The sequence below is a fragment of the Saccopteryx bilineata genome, chromosome 2 (assembly GCF_036850765.1).
Source record: "Saccopteryx bilineata isolate mSacBil1 chromosome 2, mSacBil1_pri_phased_curated, whole genome shotgun sequence".
In the NCBI taxonomy this organism is placed as follows: Eukaryota; Metazoa; Chordata; class Mammalia; order Chiroptera; family Emballonuridae; genus Saccopteryx; species Saccopteryx bilineata.
The window spans coordinates 169,013,654-169,030,782 of NC_089491.1; the positions used below are offsets into that span (position 1 = coordinate 169,013,654).

General features: G+C 45.4%; 2 protein-coding genes across 3 annotated transcripts in view; one reads left to right on the plus strand and one right to left on the minus strand.

Moving 5' to 3' along the window:
- Positions 1-9,809, minus strand: part of RASSF3 (Ras association domain family member 3) — a 115,119-nt gene extending 105,310 nt beyond the window's left edge. Inside the window, exon 1 of one of the 2 annotated variants that reach the window (XM_066258373.1) lies at positions 9,546-9,809. In XM_066258373.1, the coding sequence (XP_066114470.1) occupies positions 9,546-9,656 (111 nt within the window). In that variant the 5' untranslated portion in view covers positions 9,657-9,809. Of the gene's footprint in view, positions 1-9,390; positions 9,496-9,545 lie in introns of those variants that run through there. The other variant, XM_066258374.1, reaches the window with a different exon arrangement.
- Positions 9,655-17,129, plus strand: part of LOC136322371 (uncharacterized) — a 127,603-nt gene continuing 120,128 nt past the window's right edge. The window contains exons 1-2 of the mRNA XM_066254411.1: positions 9,655-9,817; positions 9,909-10,208. Coding sequence (XP_066110508.1) covers positions 9,655-9,817; positions 9,909-10,208 — 463 coding nt within the window. The remainder of the gene's footprint in view (positions 9,818-9,908; positions 10,209-17,129) is intronic.

The window sequence follows — 17,129 nt, forward strand, 5'->3', positions numbered from 1 at the left end:
TAAAGGAGCTATCTCTTTAAAGGAAAATTAGAGAAATGTACTGTCTATTTAATAAGCCTTTTTTTTTTTTTTTTACAGAAACAAAGAGAAAGTCCAAGAGAGGGATAGACAGACAGAAATGAAGAAAGATGAGAAGCATCAATCATCAGTTTTTTGTTGCGACACCTTAGTTGTTCATTGACTGCTTTCTCATATGTGTCTTGACCGTGGGGCTACAGCAGAGTGAGTGATCCCTTGCTCAACCCGGCAACCTAGGGTCCAAGCTGGTGAGCTTTGCTCAAACCAGATGAGCCGGTGCAGAAGCTGAAAACCTCGGGGTCTCAAACCTGGGTCCTGCGCATCCCAGTCCGATGCTCTATCCACTGCACCACCATCTGGTCAGGTTATTTAATAAACTTTTAAAAAATATTACTTGCCCTGGCCAGATAGCTCAGCTGATGAGAGCATCATTCCAGTATGCAGAGGTTATAGATTCAATCCCATTAGGGCACGTACAGAAACAGATTGATGTTTCTTTCTCTTTCTTTAGTTCTCTCTCCACTACCCTCTTCCTTGCTCTCTCTCTTAAATCAATCAATAAATTATATTAAAATATATGTATTACTAAATGAGGCCAGGAACTTCACTTTGCTCACTGCTCTATCCCAGATCTAAGCTTACAGGTGTGGAGGGCAGAGTCAGCACAATAAACTGTTGAATGCACAAATGAGTGATGGACTTTCTTAAAATAATGGACAAATATACCAAGTGATTTACACCTAACTAATAATATCACCAACATCCATTTTTAAATGACCACTACATGTAAGATGCTGTGAAGACTTCGGTTCTACTTGGGAGAAGGTGGGAAACTGTACATTTGCATGTTAAGAGTACCAAGTACTGGGATATCCATCCTTAGAGAGCAGGCTTTCATCTGCCTAAGTACCAGGCATTTATTTTATGTGTTGGTAAACATGCTAGTCTCAATCTTCATTAAATAAAATGACAAATTATCATTTTTGCTGTGAAGGAAAAGAGCAGAAAATGTTAGAAGGCAAGAGGAGCCTACTCTGAACTGGTGTTCAGGAAGACTCCCCTGAGAAGGTGTCCTGTAAGTTGACATGTGAGGGAAAAGTGAAAGGAGCACTTTCAGGTCCAGGCTCTGTGATGGGGAATAACATGGATCCTGAGAGGAATGGAGAGAAGCTCAAGTGACCCGAGACCTAGTTACAGGCTGTTATTTAAAGTTGTTGTATCAGAGAGCTGGGCCTTGAATATAGGCAGTGTTTGCTTAGCAAGAATAAAATCTCTACTAGGCAGTGTGTATATATGTGTGCGTGCGCGTGTGGACGTGTGTGTGTGTGTGTTGTGTGTGTGTGTGTTAGCTCTTCAATGAGACAAGGACACAAACAGGCTAGTTAGCTAAAATGTGTCATTTAATTGAACGAGCAGCTCCCATATATCCCACTGGGTCTCTTCACCATCCCTTCTGAGGATGGGCTGAATAGCTAATAGCCTTGGGACAAATTAAAAGTACAAAGCAAGCCTCAAACAGGCACCTTTATCAAAAGACTGCCACTGTATGTGGGAAGTTGGGAGTAAGCAAGAGCTGCTTGCTCAGGGCTATGAAGAGTTGGTGATCAAGCCACAGCACAAAGCATTTGGTCAGTCTCATTTTTTTTTCTCCCAGAAAATGAATGTTTACATTTATGACATACACTAACTGCCAAAGGAAGTCTGAAAAGAATAACCACTTCATTAGATATTTTTAGATTTTCTTTTCATAAGTATTTTGTGTCACTGCTTTCCAAATAATTCCATTATCTTCCAAGTTAGCCAGGAGAAAATAAAAAAATAAATAGTGTATGTTCATGAGGATATATGACATTGGTGACTAATTTTGTTTTGAAATTCAGGTAAAGGAATGAGTCTTTTTGAGTCCTGCTCACACAAACACAAAATTCCAATAGATCAATACCATGTAAGGACAGAATAGTTCAGACATTGAACCTAGATGTGCAAATCACCATGCACCAAGCAAAAAGACCAGTGGGGATGTTTACATTCAACAATACAGGGACTGACCCACTTCAGATCAAGACTCATGCAGACTGAAAGTAAAAGATGGAAATATACTGCTCACAAAAATTAGGGGATATTTCAAAATGAATATGAAACAATAAAATATCCTCTAATTTTTGTGAGCCATATAGATGTTTCATACAAATGGAACAAAAGAAAAGGTGGGGTAGCCATACATTTATAGAAATCAAAATAGACTTTAAAACAAAGTAACAAGGTAACAAGAGACAAAAAAGGACAAGTTATATAGAAATATTTATAACAAATTACAATTTTTGCTGTGAAGGAAAAGAGCAGAGGGCGCTATAAGGCAAGAGGAGCCTACTCTGAACTGATGTTCAGGAAGACTCCCCTGAGAAGGTGTCCTGTAAGTTGGCATGTGAAGGAAAAGAGAGAGGTACAATTTCAGGTTTTGTGATGCACCTGAAATTTCATAGTGATAAAGTGATCAACTCTACAATGTAAAGATTTATGTACCTTAATATATAAAGCAAATATTGATAGACATAAAAGGAGAGATCAACAGTAAAACAGTCACAGTAGGGAATTTTAACACCAGACAGAAAGTCAACAGGAAACAGTGGCCTTAAATGACACATTAGAGCAGATAGACTTAACATATATTTTTAGAACATTTCACTCCAAAGCAGAACATATGTTCTTTTCAAGTGCACACAGAACATTTTCCAGAAGTGATCACAGGTTAGGTCACAAAAAAACTCTAAAATTTAAGATTAAAATCATATAAAGCATCTTCTCCAATCACAATAGTATAAAACTAAAAATTAATTACCAGAAAAAAACTGAAAAACACACACATGGAAGTTAAATAGCATGCAACTAAACAACCAGTGGACTAATGAGACCAAGGAAAAAAATCAAGATACCTTGAGCTAAATGAAAATCCCCCCCCCCAAATCCATGGAACACAGCCATGCAGTTCTAAGAGGGAAATTCATAGCCTACCCCCCAAAACAAAAATCTCAACTAAACAATCTATCCTTACACCTAAAAGGACTAGAAAAAGAACAAGGCCCAAGTACATATAAGGAAGGAAATAAAGATCAGAGCAGAAATAAGCAACAGAGCCTAAAACAATACAAATGATCAATGCAACGAAAAGCTGGTTCTTTGAAAAAACAAACAAAATTGATAAACCTTTAACCAGACTCATCAAGAGAAAAGAGGAGTCCTGGTCAGCTGTCTCAGTGGTGGACATCAGCCCGGTATGTGGAAGTCCCAGGTTCAATTCCCGGTCAGGGCACATAAAAGAAGCAACCAACTGCTTCTCCACCCCTCCCCCTTCCCCTCTTCCTTTCCTACAACCATGGCCCAAGTTGGCCCTGGGCACTGAGGAGGGCTCCATGGCCTTGACTTAGGCCCTATAAAATAGCTTAGTTGCCAAGCAACAGAGCAGCAGTCCAAGATGGACAGAACATCAGCCCCAAACGGGGGTTGCCAGATGGATCCCAGTCAGGGCGCATGCTAGAGTCTGTCTCTCCACCTCCCTGCCTCTCATTTGATTTAAAAAAAAAAGAGAGAGGACCCAAATAAGCAAAATCAGAAATGGAAAAAAAATAAAAATATAATGATTAAGAAGTTGGTATAGGCCCTGGCTGGTTGGCTCAGTGGTAGAGCATCAGCTCAGCCTGTGGATGTTCCAGGTTTGATTCCTGGTCCGCGCACACAGAAAAGGCAACCAACTGCTTCTCCACCCCTCTCCCTTTCCCTTTCTCTCTCTCTCTCTCACTCTCTCTTTCTTTTCCCCTCCCATAGCCATGGCTCAGCTGATTCAAGCCCCTTGGCTCCAGGTGCTGAGAATGGCTCCTGGAGTCTCCACCTCAGGTGCTAAAAATAGCTTGGTTGCAAGCCTCGGCACTAGACAGGATGCTGGGTGGATCCCAGGCCAGGGTGCATGTGGGAGTCTATCTCCCCTCCTCTCACTTGGAAAAGAAGGGGGGGGGAGTTAGTATAGCCAAAATACTTTTAATGTTGTAAAACATCAAAACTTTTAATAAAAATGCTAAATAAGGTAGTATAATTCATTACTGTTGATTCTAGCAATAAGACAGAAAACAAGAGAGTCACAAAAAATACTTAAATTATAATACCAAGAGAACTCATAGGGTGAACCTGAAATCTGTTATGTGGAGTCTCACAGATCTGCCTTACTAAACTATTCTTCAGTATAACTTTTAAAGAGTAGAACCTGCCCTGGCCGGTTGGCTCAGCGGTAGAGCGTCGGCCTAGCGTGCGGAGGACCCGGGTTCGATTCCGGCCAGGGCACACAGGAGAAGCGCCCATTTGCTTCTCCACCCTTCCGCCGCGCTTTCCTCTCTGTCTCTCTCCTCCCCTCCCGCAGCCGAGGCTCCATTGGAGCAAAGATGGCCCGGGCGCTGGGGATGGCTCTGTGGCCTCTGCCTCAGGCGCTAGAGTGGCTCTGGTCGCAACATGGCGACGCCCAGGATGGGCAGAGCATCGCCCCCTGGTGGGCAGAGCGTCGCCCCTGGTGGGCGTGCCGGGTGGATCCCAGTCGGGCGCATGCGGGAGTCTGTCTGACTGTCTCTCCCTGTTTCCAGCTTCAGAAAAATGAAAAAAAATAAAAATAAAAAATAAGAGTAGAACCTGACCTGTGGTGGTGCAGTGGATAAAGTGTCAACCTGTAATATTGAGGTTGCTAGTTCGATACCCTGGGTTTGCCTGGACAAGACATTTAAGAGAAGCAATTACAGCAATCTGATGCTTCCCACCCCTCCTCTCCTTACTTTCTCTCACCTCTCTCTAAGATCAATAAATAAAATCTTTAAAAAGTGAATAGAAAAAAAAAATTGTGAGTGATTCAGAAGATAAATTAAAGTTTTTCAAGACTTCTTGGGTGGTGGAAGGTAGAAGAGGGCAAAGAGAGGATAAATGGTGAACAAATAAGGTTTAACTTTGGGTGATAAACACAATACAATAGACAGACGATGTGTTATAGAATTGTACACCTAAAACCAATGCCACCCCAATAAATTAAATCTAAAAATTTTAAATATAATTTGGAAACAAATTTTTAATTCAATTACACTGTAGTAAAAGAAACCAAAAAACTCTTGACTATTCTACTTCTAAAGCCGGAACAAGTGTCTCATTTCCTTTTTCCTATTAACTATCAATGGTTTAGGAAGAAACGTGATCACCTTACATACAAAGTAAGATATGATCCAACAGATTAATAATTTTGATCAGTTTCTTCTCTTGTAAGTCTAAGTGTATCCCATATTTATTAGGTAGTTTGATTTTGTTGGAAACTCAGAGAATCATAAATTACAGAACTGCCCACATTCTTTATTCTGCTTGAATAAAGCAATACAGTGACCACACAGGTATGAATTACTATACTGTAATGAAGATGCATGCAGAAAAGGGAGTCAACGTTTTAAGAAACTCCTGAATTATAGATGTCCATATTTATAAGGGGAAAATCAAACGTTTTATTTTTATAGTCAAGAAGTAACAAAAAGAAGAGTGAAATTTGGCCCTGGCCGGTTGGCTCAGTGGTAGAGCGTCGGCCTGCCGTGCACAAGTCCCCGGTTGATTCCCGGCCAGGGCACACAGGAGAGGCGCCCATCTGCTTCTCCACCCCTCCCCCTCTCCTTCCTCTCTGTCTCTCTCTTCCCCTCCCGCGGCCGGGGCACTGGGGATGGCTCCTTGGCCTCTGCCCCGGCGCTTGAGTGGCTCTAGTCGCAGCAGAGCGAGGCCCCGGAAGGGCGGAGCGTTGCCCCCTGGTGGGCAGAGCATCGCCCCCTGGTGGGCGTGCCGGGTGGATCCTGGTCGGTCGGGCGCATGCGGGAGTCTGTCTGACTGTCTCTCCCCGTTTCCAGCTTCAGAAAAATACAAAAAAAGAAAAGAAAAAAAAAGAAGAGTGAAATTTGTGTCAGAAAACTTGAGTTCCAGTCTTTTTCCTAACTGTGGCCCCTTAGTCAAATCACTTAACAAGGCCATATCTTTCATTACGTTAATACTCCAGAGGGTCCCTGAGAAAATCTTAATAAAGTAGGGTACATTTTAAAACCATAAAGAGCCAACTATTATCATACCAGGGAAGCATTCATTCATTCAATGAATACTGTATTCAATGACCAACCACAGAGTGTCAGGTACTGACTGGAGCCCTATAAATGCCGCAATAAACATAACATTCAAACTGCCACAAACAGGCTGTATGCTCATTCCCTTTCCATCCTCCATACCTTTTTAACCCTTTCCCGTATGTGTGTGTGTGTGTGGGGGGGGGGGGTACCAATATAAAATAAGAAAGAAAATGGCAAGTTTCTTTTATTTGTAAAACGTTTTGTTACTGTTGGAAATAAAAAAGTTGGGTTACATTCTTTTGCCCAGCAAGAGAAGAAAAACATTTCTCATCCCTCCCCAGCTTTTCATTTTCAGAGAGAGAGAGAGAGAGAGAGAGAGAGAGAGAGAGAGAGAGAAAGAGAAGCACCAATTCCTAGTTGTGTCACTTTTAGTTGTTCATTTATTACTTTTCATATGTGCTTTGACCAGGGGGCTCCAGCGAACCAGTGACTCCTTGCTCAAGCCAGTGATGTTGGATTCAAGCCAGCAACACTGAGCTTAAGCCAGCGACCTTGGGCTTCAAGCCCATGGAATCATGTCCACACCCTACACTCTAGCCACGCTCAAGCAGGTGAGCCTGAGCTCAAGACAGATAATCCTGCACTCATGCCAGTGACATCAGGATTTCTAACCTGGAACCTCAGCGTTCCAGGCCGAAGCTCTATCCACTGAACTACCACTGGTCAGATCCCTCTCCCCCTTTTTCTCCATCCTGAATTTACCACAAATATCTTCTGGATATTTTCAAGAGTTCTAAAACTACATACTCCTGGCTCTCCCACCAGCTGATTCAACACACACACAAAAAAATCGCTATTATTAATAATAGGTCCTTATGGCAACACCTCTCCTGATACCTCTCTAGAGAAAAAATAAATTTTATTATTACACTTTATGTCAGAGTGCTTACCTTATTCTTATAATTACCAGCACAATAAAATGAAAAGGTTTATCCAACCCTAGGTTACAACAGTGTCTTGCTTTATATTTATAAAGTCTACTTCCTCAACTCACAATCTTATCAGGAATTTAAGACTTAAACTAAAATACTTACTAAAAGTCAGAGTTTAGAACATTTTTTCCACCTGGCAAGTAAGTTCTATAACTTAGCACTTTGCATTGGCAAATACAGCCACTACAACTTCAGAATACACATATTAAGCTCTTCAAGCAAAGAACTAGGTCATACTGTCCTGATTTTCAGTAAAATACTTCGAAACACATCTAACGTTAGATTAATTCTAAATGCTAAATGACATTATATGAATATTACATATATGCCAGGTGAATATTACATAAATTAACGAGTATAATATAAATTGTATTGTACCTGTACAAACCCAGAAAAAAATAATGTTTTTAATTCTTAAGCTCTAAAGCATTCTCACACATTCCAACCTGGATACTTTGGCCCTTGTGAAGGGGCATCTAACACCTGGAGAATTCAAGAACCAGCTAGTTTTCTGGAGATTACTAGCCACCTCTGGTATAGGCTTCAAACCAGCACCATCTCTGACAAGCTCTAGTCAAAGTGTCAAATGGTCAGCAAAGCATAAGTGGAAGGAGAAAATACATACTGGAGAAGGGGAGGCAAAGAAAGAAAAATTAAAGCACAGGAAATGCAATTCTTCCATAACTGATGGGGGGAAAGAGAGTTTCTGATTTCCCAACTTCACAGCAAACTCTCACCATCAGAATACACTCTACTGAAAACAAGAGACCACGTGCTATGGACTGAATGCTTGTGCCCCCTCAATATTCATAAGGTGAAGCCCTAATGTGATAGTATTTGGAAGAGGGAGCCTTTGGACAGTAATTGGGTCATGAGAGTGGCCCTTGTGATGGGATTAATGTCCTCATTAAGTGGAAGAAAGAAGTCCCCATGTGAAGACACTATAAGCAGTCCAATGGTCTACAAGTCAAGGAAGGGGTCCTCACCAGAACATATCCATGGGGGCACCCAGATTTCCAGACTTCTAGACTCCAAAACTGTGAGTAATAAATATTTAAGTCATCTAGTCCATGGTATTTGCTACAGCGGCCCAAGATGACTATGACATCATTCAACATGACCAGTAAACACTGTGGCCTTGAATTTTAGAAATAAAGAGGGCAGGACTACTGCACCAGGGCTTCACTCAGGATCACCCGCTACTGAAAAAGGACACATGACTTCACTCTTGCCCTTCATAGTCCCCTCGCCTCTCCCAGTTCTTCTGGTTTGAGATGTAAGGGGTTGAAAAGATAGAACTTCCAAACTTCAAAGACATCTGACCTCAAAAAATGGGTCCTCACCCATCCCATAACTCGTCATCCAGCCTTGAATGATTGTTTCTAGTCTCCAGGACTAAGTCTGATAGCAATGTTTGGTGCACACCTGTTTTTTAATTGTTTTTTTACGAGCAACCAATTTGTTCCATTACAGCATTCTCTAATCTGATGTGAGCCTGGCTGGGTTGGCAGGGCTTCCTGGTGTGGCTCCAGGACCAGGGGGAGGCCGCGGGCTCAAGCGCCAGACTTAGAGGTCAGGCCCAAGTGCCCCGTTTGGGGAAAAGTCTGTGCAAAACACGGCCACTCGGCGAAACTCGCCCAAGCTCCCTGAACCATCTTTTCCAAAGTCGTGCTTCCTACGGCATGCTTCCTCCAAAAAAGGAAGAAAACGGTCCAAGGATCCCCTCTTGCCTACTAGTATTTACCTATCACAGGAACTTGTTTGCAAAACAATTCGAGGCAGCTATAAACTTGACTTTACTGTTAATGCACAACCTTGACACTCGCAGCCAAGAATTAGTGAGTGCCTAATATGGTCAGGCCCCGCGTTTTTCTTAGCGCCCCTCCCCAGCAGAGGCGCGGGGACAGAGAAGGTAGGAGAGGCCAGGTCACCACGGTTCCCCCTAGCTATTACACGGCCCAACAAGCAGCTCAGGGGGCCACAGGCCACAGAATTGACCAGTGCACAGGGCCAGCGCAAGGACCCCACCGTTGACTTTGCGGGGACGCGAAGAGCGCCGGGGGGGCAGAGGGAAAACTCCAGTAGTGGCAGGGGTGCCTCCTCACTGAGAACTGCTCCCCCGTAGGCGGCCGCCCCAGGCGGAGCCGCAGAGGCCGTCTGCCGGGAAGGCAGGACCCGGCCTTCAGCCTCAGCCTCCCCGCCCTTCCTCCTCCTTCCCTCGCCCCGAGCACCCCAGCGCACGCCCACAAGCACAAACTGACCGCACGACCCTGGGATCCAGAAGGCAGAAGCCACTTCTCTGCGGCCTCCTCCTCCTTCCCGGCGAGCATCCCCAGCCCGCAGAGACACGTGGCGTCGGGGATCCCGCAGCCCAGAGGCCCCGGACGCTATGGGACCCGCCGCACGCACCACTCACTTGCTGCCCAGCGCGGGGCTTGCCCTGAGGCGCTCTCCTGAAGAATGAGGTCCTGGCGGTGAAGAAGAAGTCTTCGGAGTCCTCCTCCAGGCTGCTGTAGCCGCTGCTCATGCTGCTGGTCGCGTCGCGCTCGGGCCGCCTCCCCGGGGCGCAGGGGGTGCCGCGCCCGCCCGCCCCGCGAGGTTCCCGGCGCGCGGCCCCGACCCGCCGACCCGCAGTCCCACTGCAGCTGCGACCGCCGCTCAATCCCGCCGTTCGGCCCCTCCCGCCGGGTTCCTGGCGTGGCCTGGGCCTTGGAGCCCCTCGCGACCCCGCCTCCCGGGGCCCCGCCCCGCCCCGCCCCGCGTGCCCCTCCTGGTGGAGCTCGGGACGCGCCCCCGCGCGGCCGCAGGTGGGGACCGGCCGCCCGCCCCTTCCAGTGGTGTAGAACCCGGAAAGCCCAGTTCGATGGCTGCCTGTGGTGGGGCTATGTTCGGGGTGTTCGTTTCCCCAACCTCCTGGAAACTGCCAAATCCTCTGTGATCGGTTCCCCGCCCCCTGCCGGGGCCCAGCGAGTGGTGGTGGAGATTGCCCGGCCTAGGGACCCAGACCCTCGGGCGTGGTTTTGCCCCGCGCAGAACTCTCCGCAGCTCTCCCCTGCAGGAAGGTTGAAAGTTTGCAGACGTGAGTAGGGGTGGTAACAACTGGGTTGAGTTTATTCAAATGAAAACATCCTGTTAATTCAGTTGAGCTTCTGTCTTTCCCTGTGGTCCTCTCTAGCGAGGCTCCATTCTCAGAATAGCACAGCCAAGGTCGTTATGATCTTAGAGGCCACTTGGTGCAAATTGAGAAGGGGATTCGGGGAGGGGGCAGTGTAAACTAGTTCTGTAGTTGGAGCTTATTAATTAAACGTGCTTTTTAAACGTCCCCTCCCACAGTCTGCTTGAAACTGACAAGGCACGATTTCAGTGATGGGGGTGAAAGGTTCAAGGAAATCTATTCACTTCCTACCAAAAAATAAAAAATAAAGTTTCAATATTTTCTGAAATTTTTCCAAGTCAGGTATTTCTCTTTTAAAATGCAAAATAAAACACCTTTCTGTTATTGGATTGATTTAAGTAACACTAATTTCCTTCCCGAGATCCTGATTGAAAGGTCTCTTGAAGCCTCAGCACTGCTGTGGTCAGCAGGCGTTAGGAGAGGTTTCATTAGGAGGGAAAGACAGGAACTAGCAAGTAATTTTTTCACCCATTTTAGCTAAATTTCCTTGTATTATCTCTAATCCTCAAACAACTTGATAAGGTAGCTAATACTATTTTATGTTCAGTTTACACCTAGAGCAGCTGAGAGAAAAGTAGCTGTAGGTGGCAGGGCTGGGCCTATTCTGATATGAAATTCTTCAGATATCTTTCTAAATCCTCTGCTTGGTCCGTGGTCAGCCATGGTCATTTGTGGACTAGTGGGAGGAAGAGCTGGTCCCGCGATGATGGGAAGAAAGGACTTGGCTCATGACTCATCCTATCCCCAGCAGAAAGACGTTTGCAAAACTGCTCTCCCTTCCTTAGGATTACTCATCCAGCTTGTAAACTTGTGTATTATCCCAAGTGATTCACAACAACACCCCAGCAGAGGAAGCAGTGTTTGCTCACTCCAAATATGACTTGTTTTAGATATGTTAAGCTGGAGGGTTTTTTTTTAATGATTCAGGAAAAACCTTCAACATTCTCCTTAACTGCCTAAAGTATTTAGATAAAGGATCCGCTCCAAGAAAGGAGCTATTATCATAGATAACTGCAGGTGTGTGTTTTTTTTGTTTTGTTTTGTTTTAATTTTTTTTTCTTTTTGTATTTTTCTGAAGCTGGAAACAGGGAGAGACAGCCAGACAGACTCCCGCATGCGCCCAACCGGGTTCCACCCAGCACGCCCACCAGGGGCGACGCTCTACCCACCAGGGGGCGATGCTCTGCCCATCCTGGGCGTCTCCATGTTGCGACCAGAGCCACTCTAGCGCCTGAGGCAGAGGCCACAGAGCCATCCCCAGCGCCCGGGCCATCTTTGCTCCAACGGAGCCTTGGCTGCGGGAGGGGAAGAGAGAGACAGAGAGGAAAGCGTGGCGGAGGGGTGGAGAAGCAAATGGGCGCTTCTCCTATGTGCCCTGGCCGGGAATCAAACCCGGGTCCCCCGCACGCCAGGCCGACGCTCTACCGCTGAGCCAACCGGTCAGGGCCAGGTGTAGTTTTTTTTAATTGACTTTAGAGAGAGAGAGAAAGTCAATTTGTTGTTCCACTTATTTCCGCATTAATTGGTTGATTTTTGTATCTGCCCTGACCAGAGATCAAACCCACAACCTCGGCAGTATCAAGACAACACTAACCAACTGAGCCACCCAGCCAGGGCTGACACCTTCAGTTTAATATGAATTAGGTGTGATAGGGAGGAACTTAGCACGACCCCTTTGATCAAAGTCCTCTCTGTGTCCCATGGTTAAAGATGGCCAAGCAAACACTTTTACCAAACATTTGCTTTTTCATCTTCATGTGAATTGCCTTTCTGCCCTTTGAAGACCCAAACCACAACCCCCTTCTCCTTAGCTCAATATGCCATGTAAGCCTTAAAAACCAAGTCTGTACTGTTCCCGTAGTCTTATTGTAAGGTATTTTTCCCCACCGAGAAGGAAGGAACGGGCCAGAGCCACAAAGTGTGGAATAGCAAACGGCTTTATTGAATACAGAGCGCACATCCCGCCCGGCAAGGTTCCCTGGCCCCGAGGAAAGAAAGATGGAGGAGAGATGGAGGTCAGGGAAGTTGCAAAGATTAAACCGCATGGGAGATATTTAAAGGGCCCCTCTAGGGAAGTGCAGCTACTATGACGTGGTGAAATTTCACTGGCTGGCAGACGATCGCTTCTTTCCAAATGGTTCCTGGGAAGCTTCCTTTGGCAGGCTTGATTGTGGGTGGTCCTAGCCAAAGTGGGCGGGTTTGAGTTCCCCACATGACCATCCCCCATTATCCACCGACCTTACATTCTGACCTTTTGTGTTAAATAGAAAAAGGGGTGCCGTTTATTCGTCTGGCTACTTCCTGCTGAATAGGGGCGTTGTGGGGAAGGGAGATTGAAAGGTGGTGGCTTTGAGGGGTGTCAGGAGGAACATCTGTGTGGCTGTGACTGGAGAAACTTTGTGGATGCGGTCCTGTAAGGATTTAAAAAAAATGAGGAGTAATAGGGGATTTTGCAGGGTCCAGCCTTTTGGTGAGCTGGAGATGGATGGAGTCCAGTGGTTCCGACTGCCAGTGGTCCTATAAGGAGGCAAGCTTGAGGCAGAACTGCATGTCAGGAGTGGCGTAAAAAGGAGAAAGGAAGGGGTCCCATCCATTCCCATAACCGAAACCTGTGAGGGAACTAGAGGTCCAGAGTATAAAGGCAAAAACAGAGAAGGCAGCCCCCATGTCCACAAGAAATGAGATGGACTGACTTACCCACTTGTTGCAGAACCCTGGGTTCTCCGACTCCAGGCCATGTCCTAGGAGTTCAAGCGATGCACCCACCTGGCTGGATTGCCCTTCTATTTGGGCGGCTTGTCCTCCACGTAGAGGCGCTGAGGACAAAACCTGTTGCCCAAAGAGGCAATCTCTCTGCCAGTGACTGGGCTGCTTGCAGTCAGGGCAGGGCTCAGTGGGCAGCCGCGGGCAGGGGCCCTGCTGGGACCAGTGGTCTTGCTTGCCACACTTAAAGCAAGCTGCTGGTGGCTCTGCTGGTCTCAGGGTTGCCACAAGAGTTTGGGTTTGGAGCGTTACCTTCTGCTGCATGGGGGCCCGGCAAACAGGCCTGTTTCTACTAGTTGGGACCGTTAAAAACTTTAAATGCCGTGTTCACAGGTTCTGGATAGGGGTTTGGGAATAAGAGGAGGGGGGGCTCATGTGGAGCCCGGCACCCAGACCCCACAGGAAAAACGCTGAAGCCAAAGGCAGGACAGGGCCAGAACTTCCTGTAAGAAAATTGGGGTTGGACGTCCTGAAAACTGGTGTAAGAGCCAATGCCAGGCTGAGAAAGGCCTGACGGAGGTGGGACTAGAGAACACAGTGAAGGGAGGGGCCCCTGGCCAGCAGGGGAGGAGAAAGAAAAGGTAGTAGATGGCGAATAAGAAACAGGTTTTTGCTAAGGGAGGGGAGAGAGAGTTTGGAGTCCGCGGAGAAGGAAAGATTAGGAATAGAGGTTTTAGGTGAGGTTTCTCTGGCCAGAAAAAGGCCTGTGCGGTGGAACAGGCAGCACAGAGATTAAGGACGGTTGCGCAAATAATTAGAGGCCATGAATGTAAGAGATCTCCAATCAGTTCCCAGCTTTTTTGGCGATAGTTAAATTGGTGAAGGTGTTAAAACCGAAAGTCCCTTCAGGAGGCTAATTGAGTGGGTTCTGTGGCCTAGCCACAGTGGAGAAGAAGAACGGTTTCTTCTTCCTTAGGGAGGGAAATTCCTGTGCCTCAACAGGCGCACTCAGTTCTCAGAGTGGTCAGACCTGAGCATTAGCATCCTAAAAACTCAAGGTCCAGCCACGGATGAAAGTGGATGTGCTTGGGGAGGTCTCCACAAGCACACGCACTCGGACGGACGGACAGACAGACGGAAAAGACTTTCCCTGACGTAGCTATGGTTTTGGACAGGGAGTCTCGGAGGAAAGAACTAAGAGGAAAGCTGGAGGCAGGGGACTTACCGCACCGTGCGCCGAAGTGGGTTGGAGATCGGAGATCCTGGTTCTTTCTCCTGGTTCTTTCTTGGAGGGGAGGAGAAAGGAGAGGTCCTTGTGGACTTCTAACTCCTTCCCGGGTTTCAGCACCAAAAATGTAAGGTATTTTTCCCCGCCAAGAAGGAAGGAAGAGGGCCGGAGCCGCAAAGTGTGGAATAATAAATGGTTTTATTGAGTACAGAGCGCACACTCCGCCCGGCAAGGTTCCCTGGCCCCAAGGAAACATGGAGGCCAGAGAAGTTGCAAAGATTAAACCGCATGGGAGATATTTAAAGGGTCCCTCTAGGAAAGTGGAGCTACTATGACGTGGTGAAATTTCACTGGCTGGCAGATGATCACTTCTTTTCAAATGGTTCCTGGGAAGCTTCCTTTGGTGGGCTTGATTGTGGGCGGTCCTAGCCAAAGTGGGCGGGTCTGAGTTCCCCACATGACCATCCCCCATTATCCACCGACCTTACACTTATGGAAACTTCATATGTAAATGTATAATAAATTTTCTCCTGTTAATCTGCCTCATGTTAATTTTTTTTTTAATTTTATTTATTCATTTTATAGAGGAGAGAGAAGAGGGGAGGAGCAGGAAGCATCAACTTCCATATGTGTCTTGACCAAGGAAGCCCAGGGTTTCGAACCGGCAACCTCAGCATTCCAGGTTGATGCTTAGGTCAGGCTGCCTCATGTTAATTTGATTATTAGTCCAGTCAGAACTTAAAAGGGTAGAAAGAAAATTATTTTTCCTCCCACCCACCAGCCACACAGCTACTAAATGATTAGAAACCAGAAATTCTAATTCCATATTGTTTTGCACCGTCTAAACTGAACCTTGTGAATGCCTAGTATAAGGGGATAGGACAATTTACTTATGATAGATTTTTGTTATTTGGTTTCCATTATTTTGTTAACATAATTCTTATTAACTACTCAAATTTAAGAGTAATGTGTAGGTTAAAATTTTATTTTATTTTATTTTATTTTTTGTATTTTTCTGAAGCTGGAAACGGGGAGAGACAGTCAGACAGACTCCCGCATGCGCCCGACCGGGATCCACCCAGCATGCCCACCAGGGGCTACGCTCTGCCCACCAGGGGGCGATGCTCTGCCCCTCCGGGGCGTCGCTCTGCCGCGGCCAGAGCCACTCTAGCGCCTGGGACAGAGTCCAAGGAGCCATCCCCAGCACCTGGGCCATCTTTGCTCCAATGGAGCCTTGGCTGCGGGAGGGGAAGAGAGAGACAGAGAGGAAGGAGGGGGGGTGGAGAAGCAAATGGGCACTTCTCCTATGTGCCCTGGCCAGGAATCAAACCTGGGTTCCCCGCACGCCAGGCTGACGCTCTACCGCCGAGCCAACCGGCCAGGGCCGGTTAAAATTTTTTTTTTATTAAAATTTTTTATTTATTCATTTTGGAGAGGAGGGAGAGAGAGAGAGAGAGAGAGAGAGAGAAGGGGGAGGAGCAGGAAGCATCAACTCCCATATGTGCCTTGACCAGGCAAGCCAGGGTTTTGAACCGGCAACCTCAGTGTTTCCAGGTCGACGCTTTATCCACTGCACCACCACAGGTCAGGCCAGGGCCAGTTAAATTTTTAAATAACTTGTTTTATTGTAGATGGAAAAAGAGAAATAACCCCACTCAGAATAAATTAAACAGTTTCTAAAAACTGAAGAAAAATATTAATAAGAAAAATACATTAAAGTGCTTTATGATCCACCATACAATAAAAACAATTTTTCCATGATATTATATTTTAAGTTCCAAAAACCTTAATTATTTTTTGTATCAGTGCACCATCAGAGTCAGTTATAACAAAAAGGCATAATTGAATAATGAAATAGAACTATTGCCTTTAAACAACAAAAAGCAAACACCATAAATGAAGGAAGGAGGAATTGGCATTCTATTGCCTAGGTCATATTTCTATACTTTTCTGATAGTATTCTTTTTCTTTTTAAGTGAGAAGAGAGAAGAGGGGAGATATAGAGACAGTTCCTGCATGTGCCCCAACAGGGATCCACACAGCAACCCCTGTCTGGAGCTGATGCTCAAATCAATTGAGCTATCCTCAGGGCCTAAGGCCAATGCTCAGACCAATTGAGCCACTGACTGTGGGAAGGGAAAGAGGGAGAGAAGGGAGAGGGGGAGAGAAGCAGATGGTCACTTCTCATGTGTTCCTTAACCAGGAATCAAACCCAGGACGTCCACATGCCAGGCTGACGGTCTATCCACTGAGAAAACCATCCAGGACCTGATAGTATTCTTAATTTTAAAGCATTATGAGTTTAAAATTTGGTTAATGAAATTATTAGTCTGTAAAAATTCAAAATGTTACATTAAACAACTAGACATTTTTAATATTTAAAATTCAGGGAAGGGGTGAAATAAATAAATGTATGCAACCAAGTTCAGTTTTGAAAGGACTTACTGTCAAACACAGAATGAATTTATAATTGGACTCTATTATCATAAATGTTTCAGTGACACAAAAGCTTAGTAACCTTTTCTTTAAATGATGAATATATTTAAAACTCAATAAAGATATGCAAATATTATAAGCACAAATGTTTTATAATTTTAATTATCCAGTACATCAAATTATTTCCCTTAAATTAATGTAAAAGGAGAGGCTTTAGTAACACTTTGCCCTTCTTGCTTACCAGATAAACCACCCAGGAGAAAAATAATTGTATAAATGTGATTATATATCAAAAAGTTTAAATCATTATTCAGATTTTTTAAGTACTACATATCTGCAAATAGTAGATATTAGAATATAATAAATGTAGAAAAATTAGGCACTGCTCACCCTTTGACCGAATATATTTAGAAGTAAAATTTTTCTTTGGTCAGCTTGTCCTTATAAACACAGAATCA